The following is a 15,667-nucleotide window of genomic DNA, read 5'->3' on the forward strand; positions in this document are numbered from 1 at the left end:
ATCTACGTCCGTAGATCCGTCACGGCTTTTACTCTTCATACAGCCTATATCTTACATATAACGAATAATATTAAAATAAAAAAAAAACATTTAAAACTTTTTTCATACCAATCCGGATTTTCAAGCTGCATTAAACATTTATTGATTCCTTCTTTGGGACGATCGAACGGAGGAAGCGATTCAGGATAAAGAGTTGGACTTTTTGAAGCCTCTAATCTTGTGATATCCTTTCCTGGAACTCCTCTCCTTAGTCTTCCTGGTTTCCTGTGTATAAAACATAAAAATTGGTATCGTACTAATCAATTATTACAATTAAATTACTGGTTTGCGGGTGTATTTTCATTAACGGGGTGCGTAGTAATTATTTCTGCGTTAGGTTTTCTCTCAGCTTATAGCCGATCAACCCACCGGGTTGGTCTAGTGGTGAACGCGTCTTCCCAAATCAGCTGATTTGGAAGCCGAGAGTTCCAGCGCTCAAGTCCTAGTAAAGCCAGTTATTTTTACACGGATTTGTATACTAGATCGTGGATACCGGTGTTGTTTGGTGGTTGGGTTTCAATTAACCACACATCTCAGGAATAGTCGAACTGAGAATGTACAAGACTACACTTCATTTACACTCATACATATCATCCTGTGAAGTATTATCTAAACGGTAGTTACCGGATGCTAAACAGGAAAAAGAAAAAGAAAGAAAGAAAGCTTATAACCGATCGGTCCATTTACGTAAGATACGATGCGAGTGAAACATTTTGAAGCGCTGTTTTTCATCTGGTTATTTTAAAAAGGAACTGCGCTTTAGAGAAACGTGCCGGCGTTATTTTCAGGGTTTTAAAACGTTATAAATTAACTACATTTTTCTATAACGCGTATTATATAGTCGAGCTCTTTTAAGTTTTCCCACGATTCAATAATTTTCAGCCGAGTTGAAAAACTATTTTTTTTTATCCTTGTCGGGTATTCCAAATTAAAACTTATCGTAACAGATTTTAAACCTGTTAATCCAGATCGGTTTAAGAGAAAATTCTAAATTACATTTTTAACGTATAGATGACCGAATCGGATATCTATATTTATAAATATACATCATTAGCTCTCGTACATTTATAAGAAATTAATGTGAATTTTCAAGGTCATTTTAGTAGATTTCGTTTAACTTTACCCAAATATATAATATTTCGTAATTCTGAGGTATTACGGTATCTTTCCTGAACTTTTAAAATGCGCAGAAAAAAAAATCTGGAACAATTTTTTCACTAAAAACAATTTTGTATAGTTGAACTAATCGGGGCCCGGACGGTTTGTTATTCGATTATGTGGATGTCGCTTACGCTTTTAAAAGAATACAGAGCTTATTCGTTTGTATCTGTTTTTTCCGATCGGGTCGGTCAGATTAAATATGTTTTTTTTATTTTTTACTTAATTGTACAAAATACAATCGAGTTTGGTTTTGGCGTACACATCTATAAATAGGAAAATTTGATTAAGATTAGAATTTAACAGTACCATGAAAGAAATTTTTGTGCAATATTACAAAAAAATATATCGAACGATGAAATCGCTTTCTCTAAGGTATGGAGAGAAATATCTTCTCCGTGAAATTTGTGTGACTTTTAACGATCGAAGTTAAATATATACATTCGGATAACTTTAATAACGTTGAAGTTATTAAACGAGTACGATATGTACATTATTTATTTGTGCGTACTGCTTCTGATAAATACAGATTTGAAAAATGACTGCACCGCATTCTGTTTAGAGCTAGCACAGGTGTTGATAGTACACTTTTTGTTGTAAATTTGTATTCATCTACTTACTTCTGAAGACACGAATCTTAGATTCCGATCGATCTTATGCGTATAACGTCAGATAAGTTGAAAACAACTATTAACGGTAAAAAATCAAAACCGACTAAAACCGTATCGATTTGACCAGAAGGTAGAGATGCTAAACCTTGTTAGAACGGTATTAGGAAGAAAATGTAAACAAAATATTATCTGTCAGAAGGAATCGCGTCATCAGTATTCAGCATAGTAAAGAAGCCGGTTTTTTCTGGGCAGTAACCTCTGCTAGATCGAGTTCTAGTCTTTTTATTTGCGCTTTTGTTACTCATTAGTATTCTTTTTTAAATTCATTTTTTCTCTCGTTTTTCTTTTCTAGGCGATTTATCGCTTAACTTGGCTAAAATTTCAGTTTAACTGCATCAAAATATATTACCATGTATAAATAGGTGAGAACTTGTTATCTTAAAGGGGAATAATTAATGTCATAAAATTATAATAAAATGAACTACCTTAATAATACAAAAAAGATATTATTTTATCCACTCCTTTCTTTCCTGATGAGTGATTTTTTAAATTAAATGCGCATTATATATTAAAAATAATAATTATTTGATTTTGTCAATATCTTACTTGAAATACATCCATAACGTGCGTAGCAGCAACGGCAACCGATTGTAATGATTCCTTTAAAAATCTGTTCACTAACAAAAAAAACTTAGGCTAAGGTAGAGTATTTTATTGCTTAAGGAGGACCCATCGATTTGAATGTTATATAACACGATAAAGCAGCTGTAGTAAACGATGTGAAACAAAAACTAAACTTACGGTGACTGAAAGTCGGTTTCTCCTGCATTCACGTTCTGTAACGGGCGGGAAATTTTGGTTTTGCAATCTATAAAATTACTATTCAGGTAGTCGTGTCGCTTATTAATCTGTAGTAAAAATAATATCCTGCTTAACGTAAAATTTTAAAACGATGGAGTTTGGTATGTTAATATATTAATTCGTGAAGTTATTTTGTTAAAGGATTTAATTTTGCGGGGAATTTATTATTTGTCGTAAAGCATATCCTTTCAACAATTTGAAACCGTGAAGCGTGCTTAAACTTCAGCGACATTGTATATCGATAACCTTGTAGTACGGAGAAGAAACTTAATCTATTGGAGTTCTTGTTTGGAATCACAGAAAAGTAGTGTCGGGATCTTATTTTCGCGACTGAATTGTAACGGATGTTTCATATCTAAATGTTATTCTAGATTTATTAAATCGATTTGAATTTGACATCCGCCATCACTATGTTTAGGGTATTTCCTGACCGTGTTATTCGAGTTGAAGACTACTTCTATCAAATTTTTCACAAACGGGTAAGTCGCTCTACAACAGCGTTTTTCAACCTGGGGGTCGCGAAATTAGCCTACAACTTTACACGTAAACAATAATGAGATCACTTTACGAAAAAAAAATCATTTATTATAAACATTTTACACGGTGAGACGGTTGCGTTTTTCATTTAAAAGTTTTTATAAACGCGGACTTTTCAAGCGATAAAAAGACGATTCCTATATTTCGTTTTTAGCGCAACCGTAGACGAAAAATGCTTTTCGCAGAGGTAAGATAGCGAAATATTTTCTACGCTTTCTAAATTTCCATATTCAATTCGACGAGCGAGCCGAAACGTATCTAAATCTTCAGATGTGTATTGGAGTTGTAACGTTTTATCAGCACAGATTTCGACGAGCCGATCGTGAATATCAACCGGTGCCGCAACATTTTCAAACGGATTCGTTTATCTTCCGGGAAATATTCCGTCGGCTGAATTTTTAGCTCGCGTAAACTCATTTTTACGCTATCCAAACTGTTTTGAATAATTGTGTCTTCATCCAAATTTTTCTCAATACGATCGGAAGCGAGAGAATACATACCAACATTTTTGCTTCGAAAGCGAATAATCCAAATATCAAGTTTCTTAATGAAAGCGTGAACTTTGTCATTAATAAAATGTTTTTATCGCGTTATTTTAAATTCACATTCCAAATGCGAAAATACGTAGGTTAAGCAAGCCGACAACGACATATACTCGTTGTTCTGTAACAACGTTGAGAATGGCTTTGTTTATCCTGGAAAAATATTCATCTCGCGATTTCAATTACCGAGTTAACACTTTTCCCTGCGATAACCATCTGACTTCTGCATGTAAATGAATTTTTTTTTCACCGATTTTATCGCATAATTTAGAAACAGCCTATTCTGTAACGGTTTTAATAAAATTAACCGTTTTTATAGCTTTACAAAGAATTTGTTGACATCTTCCTGTGCATTTTTTGTGGCGAAAACATGTCTATGAAGGAAACAGTGCGCCCATCCCGCTCGTGGTATAAGACAATCTTTCAATTTTTTTTGAGAAATCCTCTGTTCTTTCTTGTTATCGCTTTGCACCATCACTACATACTGCCATACATTTTATCCAATATATGTTATAGTTTTTGGTAGCTTCATAAAAATCATTAAATAGACATCATCCGTTGTACGACCAGGCATGGATTTGCAAAGCAACATATTTTGTTTTTATTTGACTGCCCCTATCGCATTTATATCGCTCAAAATATAAGAACCGAGACGTGTTTGCCGCATCTGCAGATTCATCAAATTGAATACTAAAAAATTCACTTGAACTCGCTTGCTGAAATATCTGATTGCCAAGATGGCAGCTTTGTCATCGATTCGCCTTGATACTGTGTTATTAAAAAGCAGAAGTTTTTTCAATTTGTTTTGCTTTTTCCACGTTTAAAAAACACTGACCGTATCGATTGTTGTAGCCAATATGAGGTTTTCTGCAATCGTTTGGGGTTTGGACATCTAAGCTATTCTTAGTGATACGAGATAAGACTCTCCAAGTGTACTTTTACCAGTAGGATTTGATTTGCATTGAAGCCGTTTGCTTACAGATTTCAAGGGTTTGTTTTTAGGATCGGATGTTTAGTTTCCAAGTGTCGAATTACTTTTGATGGCTTCATGCTTTCAAACAATGCACTGCGGCTTTCCATCCGATAGGGTAAAACCGTAATTTAAACGTTATCGTACAATCTTGTTTTTACCGATCGATTCGCTGGAGTTAGATGGCTTACTTCATTTTTTCACAAATATATCCATTTTGCATAAGAATCTAATTGAAAAAAAATAAATAAATAACACCGTTTGACCGCACACTAACAAAACTGAAACCTCAATTACTATTATTTTCAATAAAACTACGCTATTAAAAATTTAAATAAAGGCACCAAACGCACGCTTCATATTCGAAACTAAACTGACGTTCTGCAATCCCTTACGCCTCTTTTATACTGCTAAGAGCACGATGTATTTAAACGTACCACATGCATGTTTGAACATGACGCTCTCATAGCGAAATTACAAGGAGTATACATCAAGTTAAACGTGCAAAATAAACTTATTTTATTAACCGCTTTCTTATTAGAGGTTCAGATTAGCCAATCTAGTGTGTGCTTATGTATATATATATTTAAAAATAAAAGTAATTACATTGTCGGTCTTGTTATCTTCCTTTTTGGAGGACTTTTCTCAATATCAGCAGATCTGTCTGGAAGAGTATCGATGACAGATTCTTCCTGTAGAACTTCTGGCAGGTCCTGTAAAGAAATTTGCATTATTGTATATTTTAATTTTGTCACCTTTTATGAAGCCTTTTTACCCTTTAAAAGTTTTAAAAATCACCTCAGAAATTTACGATAGAAACTGTAATGTTATAAGATGCGTATACTATTCTCATTTTTCAGATTCGGTGACATTAATTACTAATCCTATCGGAACAACAATTTTAGAGAAAATTGAACTGGAAAGTAACTATTCTTGTTATTAAAAAAACAAATTAAGTAATGAATATGACAGTAATCTGAACGGCAAGCTTCAGTGATAAGCTGCTTTAAACTAACGAAAAAATTAAGCTTCCATTTTTTTTTTAATGAAGTTCTAAAAAATCACCGTTTTTAAAACTTAATTCAACATTTTTACTTGCGTGTTTGTAGGTCGCATTACTGTAATCTTACTTTATTGTACGTAATGCAAAATCTTACTCGTATCAAACTTAAAATATGACGTTTGCCAAATTTATTGTTTAGATACACATGTAATAAACAGTAATTTTGTATTCACAGTCGCAAAACTTTGCTCAGAATAAGTTATGCTCTAGGGAGCTAACTGGATTGTTTGTGAAAAGACATATATGCTTGGGCGTATCCAGAGGGGGAAAAGGGGTGCAGCTCCCCCCCTTCCGAAATGAGAAAAATTAAAAAGAAAATAAAACAAGAAAGTTATATAACAAATTTTTGTAAAATTTAAAATTAAACATTTTGAAAGAAATTAATTATAAAATAGAAACACTCGTACCATCTGTGAGAAGATTTAATAACTACTGTTACATGCCGGCGCCATTTTATTTGCAAGGGTTTTCTAGAATAGTCTCGTCACTCTCATCTCGTTTCACGACACTACGGGAATATTCCAGAAGCTATTTGCAAAGTATATAAGAGCGCACACATTTCTGGTTAGAGTCTGTGCAGTTGTTACTTTCGCATAAGTGTGTAAATAAAATATGCAATATTTTTACTACTGTAAAGTTTGTTTTTTCGTGCCAGCAAGTGGCCGGCACGAAAAAACCACGGCTAGCTTATTCAACGCGACTCAATGTGTTTTCTGTAAATACTGTGTGTTGTTTCCGCCGTCAGCCAGAACTATGAGAGATATAGTTGATGACGGAAACAACTCGCTTTGAGAAAATTGAATTGTAGAATAAAATTGTCGTTGTTGCGATCAACACTTGTTTTGTTTGTATGAGGGTAGTAGTTTTGGTGTTTAAATACTGGATCATGTAATGATCTAAGTGCGTAGTCTAATTGAAGAGATATTCCTATATAGATAGATATACAAAGAGGTTTTGTGGGAAACCTTCGGTGTCTGAGTAAGGATGGTGTGGCGACCGGGATCGTCACAAGGCGAGTGTCTTCCCCTACAGGGGTCAGGATGTAGGGGTACAGGGGGGGGGGGTCTACAGGGGTACTTTTTCCATCAAAGTACAAGGTTCTTTCATTAAATACAAGGATGTGCATGATTATTGCAAAGCAGATGTACAGCCCCAGGGACTGCAATGGAATCTGCAAAATCGTTCATGGAGGGCGTTCCAGTGAACATCCGACTTCACCAGTCTTCACGAAAATTAATAGAAATAAACAAGTACTGTCCTCAGTTGTTTCCGCGTCAATTTTTGCGGCAGACATTATTTACCTCTCGGATGCAAAAATGTGGATGCAGGTGTACTTATCGCCTTACGCAATTTACACATAGAAACAGGTGATTCACAACTAAAAAACCATCTAGAGCACGAACCGAAAAACACATCGTACCGATCGCCTATTATCCAAAATGAAATAATTGATTTACGTGGCACTACAATCGGGAAACATATCGTCATAAGAATTTAAAAAAGCTTGCGTTTACAGCATATTCGCCGATCAATTCTTGACAAGCTACGAGTTCATCGGGAAGATGGGGAGAACGTCACGACTGCCGTTTTAAAAGAAGCGGTTGACATTGCAATGGATTTGAATGTTGATATTATCGCCAGTCTCATTGCTGTCCGACAGAAGTACAGAAGAGATCATTCAGCCGAAAATCTATCCGAATTTTGGAGAGGTCTCTAATAATTCCTTACTTAAGATTCCGCGGGGATATTTCTGGCGAAGAACAGCTGTCTTATTAGATTACGTTTCTTCGATGAATAGGCCAACGAAATCGAAGAGGAATTTTTAGGCTTTGTAGAGCTTGAAGAATGAGTTAATGCCGTGAGTATTGCCAAAGTCATTGAAGATTTTGTGACATAGTTAAACATAGTCTACGATGAGTGTACGGGGTTAGGCTTCAATGGATATTCCACTACGCCTGTTACGACAAAAGTTTAGAAGGCATTGAAGGAGAAAGGAAATGAGGTACAGGAAGCGCCAACATTACAGTTTTTAGTTATTCAATACAATCAGAAATTCATTCTGGAAGTTCACTACATTTTAAAAGATAATTAAACGCTGCAAGCATAGCTTGGAGCAGCAAGTTCTAAATGAGAATATAGAATCGTCGGAAAGAAATAAAATACTACTCTTAAAATTATGTAGGTTGGTGATTAAGAAAAGAAATGGCTGTTTGTTACTCCGTAATTTAAACAAAATTATCGGACTGAAAGAGAAGAGAAAAAAATTACAAAATGAAATAAATTGCAGAAAAAATATTTGCTATAAAATAAAACGAAAAGTGAATCCTAATCAAGCGATCGGTCAGCATTTATTAACATATCTAACGGCTGAAAGGCAAAATGAAAGCTTGTTAAAGTACGGTTTAAACATGGAAAAACAAATGTAAATAAAACTGTGTACATAAATGCGCCCCCAAAAATTCTAATCAGAGCCTTCCAGCTTTAAAGCCAGTTGTAGGCGGTATAAAAAAAGTCAGAAAATCGACTTATTCGCCAAATAATGTTTTTGGTATATTATTTTTATTAAACGTTATTGTTTTGAAATTTGTTATAGTTTGTTTGTATAGAATTTGTTTGCGTGCAAGGATCCTGCTCGCATAAAATGAATCGTAAACGATTCTATTTTTGAATAAATTGTTTCGATGTGTTTTTTTTTATCTTTCTGTTCAACCTAAGATGTATTATAATCGCTGCGGTTTGTATTTTCTGTAGGTGTTTTGTATTTGTGTTTATCATTTTATATGAGATTTTCCTCTAAATGTATTCATCAGCTCGGTCGGTTTATTTTACGGTTAATTTACGAATATCGGTATCGATGATCGGATAAGTAAGTAGACCGGATTATTAAAAAATATCGATAAATAAATATTTTAATATAATATTTTCATTTACTTACGGGATTTCCAAGAGCAAGATAGTTTTCGATATCCAAAGGTGTAGACGATGCCGGATGTATTTCTTGTAAGTGTGGAGGTAGTTGCTGAGGTCTTATTTCTTGCAAATGTGGAGGTAACGGTGAAGTCGGTGTCAGTGCTAGCGATAACGGTGATGATGGTAGCAACAGAGGAGTTGGAGGTTTTTGAGGAGATCGGGGTAGCTCTGGCGGTCGCTGAGTATCGATTGAATCTTCTGCTTCTACCTTTTCGTTCCCATCGCCCTGGATATCCTTGGGTTCATCTGCTTAACAAAAGAAAAAAGGGGAAGGTGAAGTTTTGTTATATATAATTTTATATATTTGATGAATTTTATACATTTTCACAACTTCCTATTATGATTTTGCCAAGAAAATCTTAAAGATTGGTTTTCCATTAAAAATTAAAAAAAATTGTTTGTCAATATCAATTGTCTTAATTTTTTTAACCTCCGGGTCCACCGTTAGGCATGCTTCAGAGAATAGATGAGTGATATGTAGCGTGTGTGAAATTATATATAATATATATATATATATATATATATATTATATATATATATATAATATATATATATATTATATATATATATATATATATAATGATAGAGCATATATATGTGTATATGTATATATTTATAAACATAGCCATTTATGTTTATAACTGTCATATTGATTTAAAATTAATGTGCGAGTTATTAATCGCAAAAAATAATAACCGTGAGAATTTTTTTTTTTTCAGAAAGCTTGCCAGAGCGGTAGGCCTAAAGTTGAGATAACAGAGATCTAGAACTGAAGATAAGCAGAAAAGATTGAAATTGGGCGTTCAAGAAGCAGCAGCAGCAACAGTTGCTGGAATCAAAAAATATAGGTACTTATGTTTTAAAAATCTAGGGTTATTAAATGTTAATGTATCTAATACATCTTTGTTCGCAGGCTGAGAGTTCTGTCTAATACTCTTTCGGGAGCTGATCGAGTATTCATGTTGGGGTTGTACCTAGCTTTGGTCCGTTCTTGCTTGGACTACAGCTGTAGAGCTTATTTTTACGCATAGGCCACTGCTCTTAGGATGCTCGATGTAGTCTATCATTTATTTATCCGTCCTGCTACAGGTGCGTTTCATTCAAGCCCTATGGTGTGTACTAGTGAAGAGCAGTGAGCTATCTGTTCCGTATAGTCGAAACCAAACGATATGCTCCTACGTAGCCCGCATTAAAGCGCAATCAAATCATCCGCTTTTGATGCAGGGTTCTTAAACATTTTAATCGATATCAGGAACGGTGAAGATCTGCTGCACTTTTAGGGATTAGAGCTCATCGCCTTTTCTCATCTCTAATTTTACAATTACCTTCAGTTACCCTCCTATCACTGTACATCTATTAACCTCCTTTTTCGGTCTTCTCTCGTAAATTATTGTTTGGTCTGTCGAAATTGTAAAAGTATACGAATCCTGTTATCTTGTAAAAAAAGTTTATAATATTGTGAATAGCACGAAACCTGATGCTTGTAGTTTATACAGGCGGCTCTAAACACGATAACTCTGTTGGTTGTCGGTTGACAGTCGAACATACATGTTTGGTCTTCCCAGCATCGCCATTGTTTTTGTCGCGTAGCTATTTGCCGTTAATAAAGCCTTAAATATAATTAGCCCGACATTACGAAACGTACTTGTCTGCTCGCATTGCATTAGCGCCTTGCAGGCGAATAGTAACATGTACTCCAGACACCCTGTTTTGCGTGAGATTACAGTCTGTTATTTCTGAAACGACTCGACGTATCACAAGTGTGAGAGCTTCTATCGGACTCCGGGCCACGTTGGAAATTCAGGCAGTGAACGCACTGATCGTGCGGCAAAAGAGGTTTGTTTTCAGTCTCCTTTCACCGATCGCATTATTTCTGAAGGTCTTATGCGTTTTCTGAAGAAGGTGGTTCGTGATGATGCGGCAAAGCGAATGGCATTCTACTATCGATAATAAACTTCGTCCGGTTAAGGACACCTTATCACCGTGGGGCTTCGTCCAAGAGTAACGGACGAGAGGAGGTTATTATTTGCACTTTGCAGTTTGAGATTCGCTCACGGACATCTCATGGCTCAGACAAATGCACCTGTTTGTGTTCACTGCGACTTGCAACCGACGGTAGTCTATATACTTGTAGACTGTGGCAGTTATACGGCATCGGACATTTAAATTTCTGTTGCCGACATCAGAAATATTTTAAGAAACTATAAGCTACGTTGTCTTATTTACGTGTTACTATTTCTTAAGACCGTGCATCTATTTTTTAAGTCGCATCAGTCAAATATTTTACTGTAGCTGAAACTTAAATTCTTAGTAACGACTGACGATTCGGTTTGGTGTTTTATTTTACTTTTCGCTTTAATTAGATTTCATTGTAGAACTAAATTTATTAAATTCAGTTCAAAACGAGTAAGATCTACCGTTCGCATAATCGATTGTAATAGGTAAACTAACTTTTTAACCGTAAAATTGGATAAATCATTATCAACTTTTATAAAACAATATTCTGAATTAAAACACGATTAGTTAGTTACAACAGAGAATTTGTAACATCGTAACTACAAATTCCTAAAATCATAAAATATTTTAAGCAATTAAGCGGTCGATTAGAGATTAAAATATAAGTATAACCGTTAATAATATATAAACAAGAAGGCCTGATAAGGCGTGACATTAAATGCGGGGAGGGGTTTTGACTAAACGATATATAAAGATTAACAGAAATTTAAAAGTACCAATACAATAAGTTTTGACAATGGAGTGGTTCCGAAACCTCTAATCTCTATTCTTTAATCTCTTGTTGAGATTAAAGAATGAAGCTAAGAAAGGTAAGCAGTACTAAACATAGAGACTATAGCGATCTCAGTAGAAAAGATATTATCTTAACAACAGGTTTAACGATTGTAATTATTAATTTATAATACTATAGTTACTATAATTATTTATAAGTTTAATGTACCGGTAATAAAAGTAATGATAATAAGTGATAAACATATTACCCAAATTTGGTGGTTCAGTTTCTGTAGGTGTTTCCGGTTCGATAAAATTTGGTGCGATTTTATGATTGGGATATCCTTGAACGACCGTCTCATTAGTTTGAGGTGATCCAAATTGCCTCGGTGCCATAACTGGTCTATGAGGGAAGCCATGATCTCTAAGTTCTCTGTCGTCAGCACTGCTTCTGTGAAAATAATAAAACAGCATTTGTAAAAGGTTAATGTGTATCGGTTTGTATTAATATTTAACGGTGTAAATTTTTATAAATTATTTGGTAGTTTTTAGCTGTCTGAATAGTCGTTCAATCTATACATCGATAAAACATTTTGAACACGATCTAATTTATTTTACATGTAACCGTTTGGATTTTGGTTTTGATTTGGTTTCCGTTTGATTTTGGATTTTGGTTCCGGATACGCGGTCATCATTTAACTAAATTCTAATTGTTTTTTCGATCTGTTATGTTTTGTTTTACGATGGTCAGCGATGAAATTAATTAAAAATATAGAAATTTGCAGCGACAAACGGAACCAAATTTTAAAATTTATTTCAAATTATTTTCATCTTCGGTGACTTTCAATAAACAACACCACCGATTGTTGAAAACAGTCAAAACTTGTTTTTTAATTATACAGTATAACATTAAGATAACATAAAATTTGGCTCGGTTTGTTATAGCAAAATTCTATTTTTCCCCAAGAGTCGTTTAATTGTACTTTTTGTTAAGGATTAAGATGTTGCAGAAATTTCTATCAACGATTTAAAAAATTAGAATATCCAGAAAACAAAAAAAAACGGTACTTACGTATTAACGCCACCGCAGCTACAGCTTTATTTAAAAACAAAGTAGTCAATCGGATTTCGGTGGAAAATGGGCCGATATAGAGTTTAACATAGATTCAAAACAGTCTCTTTATTAATTTTAATAAATGGTTATATTTATTTTATAAATATAATTTAATCAAACTTAACCTACTCTCGCTAACCTTGACTAATTAACAGGAGTGTTTTGATTATTGAATACTGAATTTATTAAATACTCAAAAAATTACGGTGTTAATTAGTCAAGGTTAGCGAGCGTAGGTTAAATTTAAATTATATTTATAAAATAAATAAATATAAATAACCAATTATTAAAGTTAATAAAGAGACTGTTTATTTTCCACCGAAATCCGATTGACTTATGTTTTTAAATAAAGCTGTAGCTGCGGTGGCGTTAATACGTAAGTACCAAAAAACCCAAGTAAAGTGTATCTTTAAACTAAGGTACAGCAGTTGATATTATAATAAATTCATTAAGCGGCTTGACAAAACAGGGCAATTTAAAATTATTAAAAACCGAATACGATTCGTTTTCACATTTTTAGAACGTGTTGTTCAGAAAGCCTTTTGGACTGAATTTAAGTTTTCGAAAGCGCTGTTGTTTCCTATGATGGATACCGTACGTATATCGGTCTTAAAAAAGGTTAAGAAATCCATTAATTATGTCTTTGTATAATATTGTATCTATATTGTATTTTATCCATTTAATACGTTGTTTTTTATCAAATTTAGTCCGTTTGTAAATTTTCATTAAAATGATGTCTTAGTTTTTTTTTTATATCCTACGTGCAAAATTCGAATGATTTGAACATTTAAAACGTAAACGTAAATTTGAACGGTTAAAAAACGTAAAACGACAACGTGCTTGAACGATGTAAAATTTACAAACACGAAACTCGAATAAACAACGTGAAATTAAAAAAATTAAATTTTCTTTATTTTTAGCGGCTGTAAATTAATTGTCCGCTTTCAGTTACAAATTGCGCTTTCAGTAGAATTATTCCTGCTATTTGATTTTGAAATTTCACTTTTGGTTAGCGTCATAAATATCTGGCTGTAAAATCAGCAGTATACAGATAGATGATCTCTTGATAGAGTACGAACAATTTTTTAATAATCAATTCAACCTTGCTGTTACGAACATTAACAATCGGCACATATACACACCCGTTTTGACAATATCTTTAAAATTCGCTAAAAATACTATAATCAGTTAACTTTTTGATGTATTCTAAAATAACCGAAGGTAGTAATAATAATTCCTGTTACCTTAAATCGTTCGTAAATTACTTACGTATTATACAGATCGTGTAAGGAACGGGTAGAAATGTTATTCCACAGGTAACAATGAAGGAACTGCCCCGGCATTTGTCTACACGATCGAAGTGAACTGAGGTAAAAACTTTGATTGGATAAGGAAAAAAATATGCGATTAATTAATTATGGAAAAAATATAAGCGGTTAAACTGTACTATCTATTAGTACGAAAAATAAATTTATCGAATAATAGTAAAGAAAAAATGTGACGGGAGGGCTTATTTAATAAATAAAATCAGCGTTGACGTATTAAAATTTTAAAGAGTCAATGAAACTTATTTGAACGCATATTGTTTGTGCAGATCGATATTAAGAAAATAGTTTCGTTTTAAATGATTTATAAAAATAGCAGATGAATAATAAAGCATTTTCTTGAATTGAAGTTATTGTTTTGCGATACGTGAAAACAAATCGATCTATTGTCTGGTTTGATACAGTCGGGTACTACGTTTTACGGGTAAATGAACAAAGGTAGTATAGTGTATTCATAACATAGGATGCAATTTTCAATTTGCTAAATATCAGTGTATATATTTCGCCTTTAAAATCAAAGTAGGAGTAAGGAGCTAGTCGTTTCGGTTTGCAAGTTGTTTTACGAATAGTAGTTGGTGTTATGTAACAGAGTGAATAATTTTTTACTATATTTTTAATTCGCGATTGCGAATCAAAAAAAGATCGAAACAAAATTAAATCGCTGTTAAAATATAAACTTGTTATCTAACAAGGATATCGTCAGACTGATTTTGATTTGTTCAGGTAGCGTTAACCGTTAAACAACTTTCTGTTTTTTTGTATGTTCTGAGTAAAATTCTGTACGCGTAAAAATAATTTACCGTATACATTGTACTTTAAAAATCATTGTTATAGCGAGTAATAATTAATTTTATTATTTTTTTTTTTGAGATTAATTTAGAATACTAGCATTAAGCTATGCTTGGGAGTACAGAATATAAATTTTATTTCGCGTGTAAAATGACACGTCTAACTGGGATTTGAACCTAGAACCTTCAGTATGACAGGCAGATACGCTAGGCGTAGCGGTAACTTCTGCCTTTCTCTATCGGTGTCCGAATTTTATTCAAACATATTACCAGAAATAACTATTTATTTAAGAATAGGATCGACATACGTACGAGTACCTAAAGATTTTTTTAACTAACCTCGGTGAAGTTAAAATGATGCTAGGGTTATTATTACGACAAACAACACCACCTTCTTGTAACGGAGCGATAGCATTACCGTAACAACAACAACATTTTAAATATCGATGATCAGAAGGTTTATCAAAGTCATCTAAATCCAACCTTCTTACGATGACATCATTATTATTATCGCATTTTGTATCTTCATACTTCTCCGTATGTATTATTCCCACAGCCTCAGGCGATACGGAAGATTGGAAACGACAACATTTGAAAAGCATTGTGCTTACCAAATTGTATATTATACATCTGATCGCACTAATATTTTGACGAATAAAACAATAATTTTTTCCGGTATTTTTATACATATAAAATCGAATCGTTATGAATTCAGAAGAAAATATTTTTTGTTGAATATATGTGAAACGTCGATGTACATACCGATCTATTTATTTATTCTCAAAGCGACAGCATACTTATCCCCCGTTATAGTTACTTAACATAAATTTTACAGCCGTGATAATTCCAAGTCTGACCGAGATTTAAACCCAGAACGTTCCAGATGAAATCCCACAGATAATATTTTGCCCCAAGGTCGATGGAGCGGTAATAATTGCATAAGAGTAATATTTTGAACGCTA

At 33.6% G+C, this 15,667-nt stretch overlaps 1 protein-coding gene across 1 annotated transcript in view; it reads right to left on the reverse strand.

Moving 5' to 3' along the window:
* Positions 1-15,667, reverse strand: part of LOC142326370 (uncharacterized) — a 181,880-nt gene that overhangs the window by 11,498 nt on the left and 154,715 nt on the right. Inside the window, exons 10-13 of the mRNA XM_075368826.1 lie at positions 11,748-11,929; positions 8,717-8,997; positions 5,325-5,431; positions 109-264 (exon numbers count right to left, since the gene is read on the reverse strand). Of these exons, the coding sequence (XP_075224941.1) occupies positions 109-264; positions 5,325-5,431; positions 8,717-8,997; positions 11,748-11,929 (726 nt within the window). The remainder of the gene's footprint in view (positions 1-108; positions 265-5,324; positions 5,432-8,716; positions 8,998-11,747; positions 11,930-15,667) is intronic.

The sequence above is a fragment of the Lycorma delicatula genome, chromosome 6 (genome assembly GCF_047948215.1).
Source record: "Lycorma delicatula isolate Av1 chromosome 6, ASM4794821v1, whole genome shotgun sequence".
Taxonomy (NCBI): Eukaryota; Metazoa; Arthropoda; class Insecta; order Hemiptera; family Fulgoridae; genus Lycorma; species Lycorma delicatula.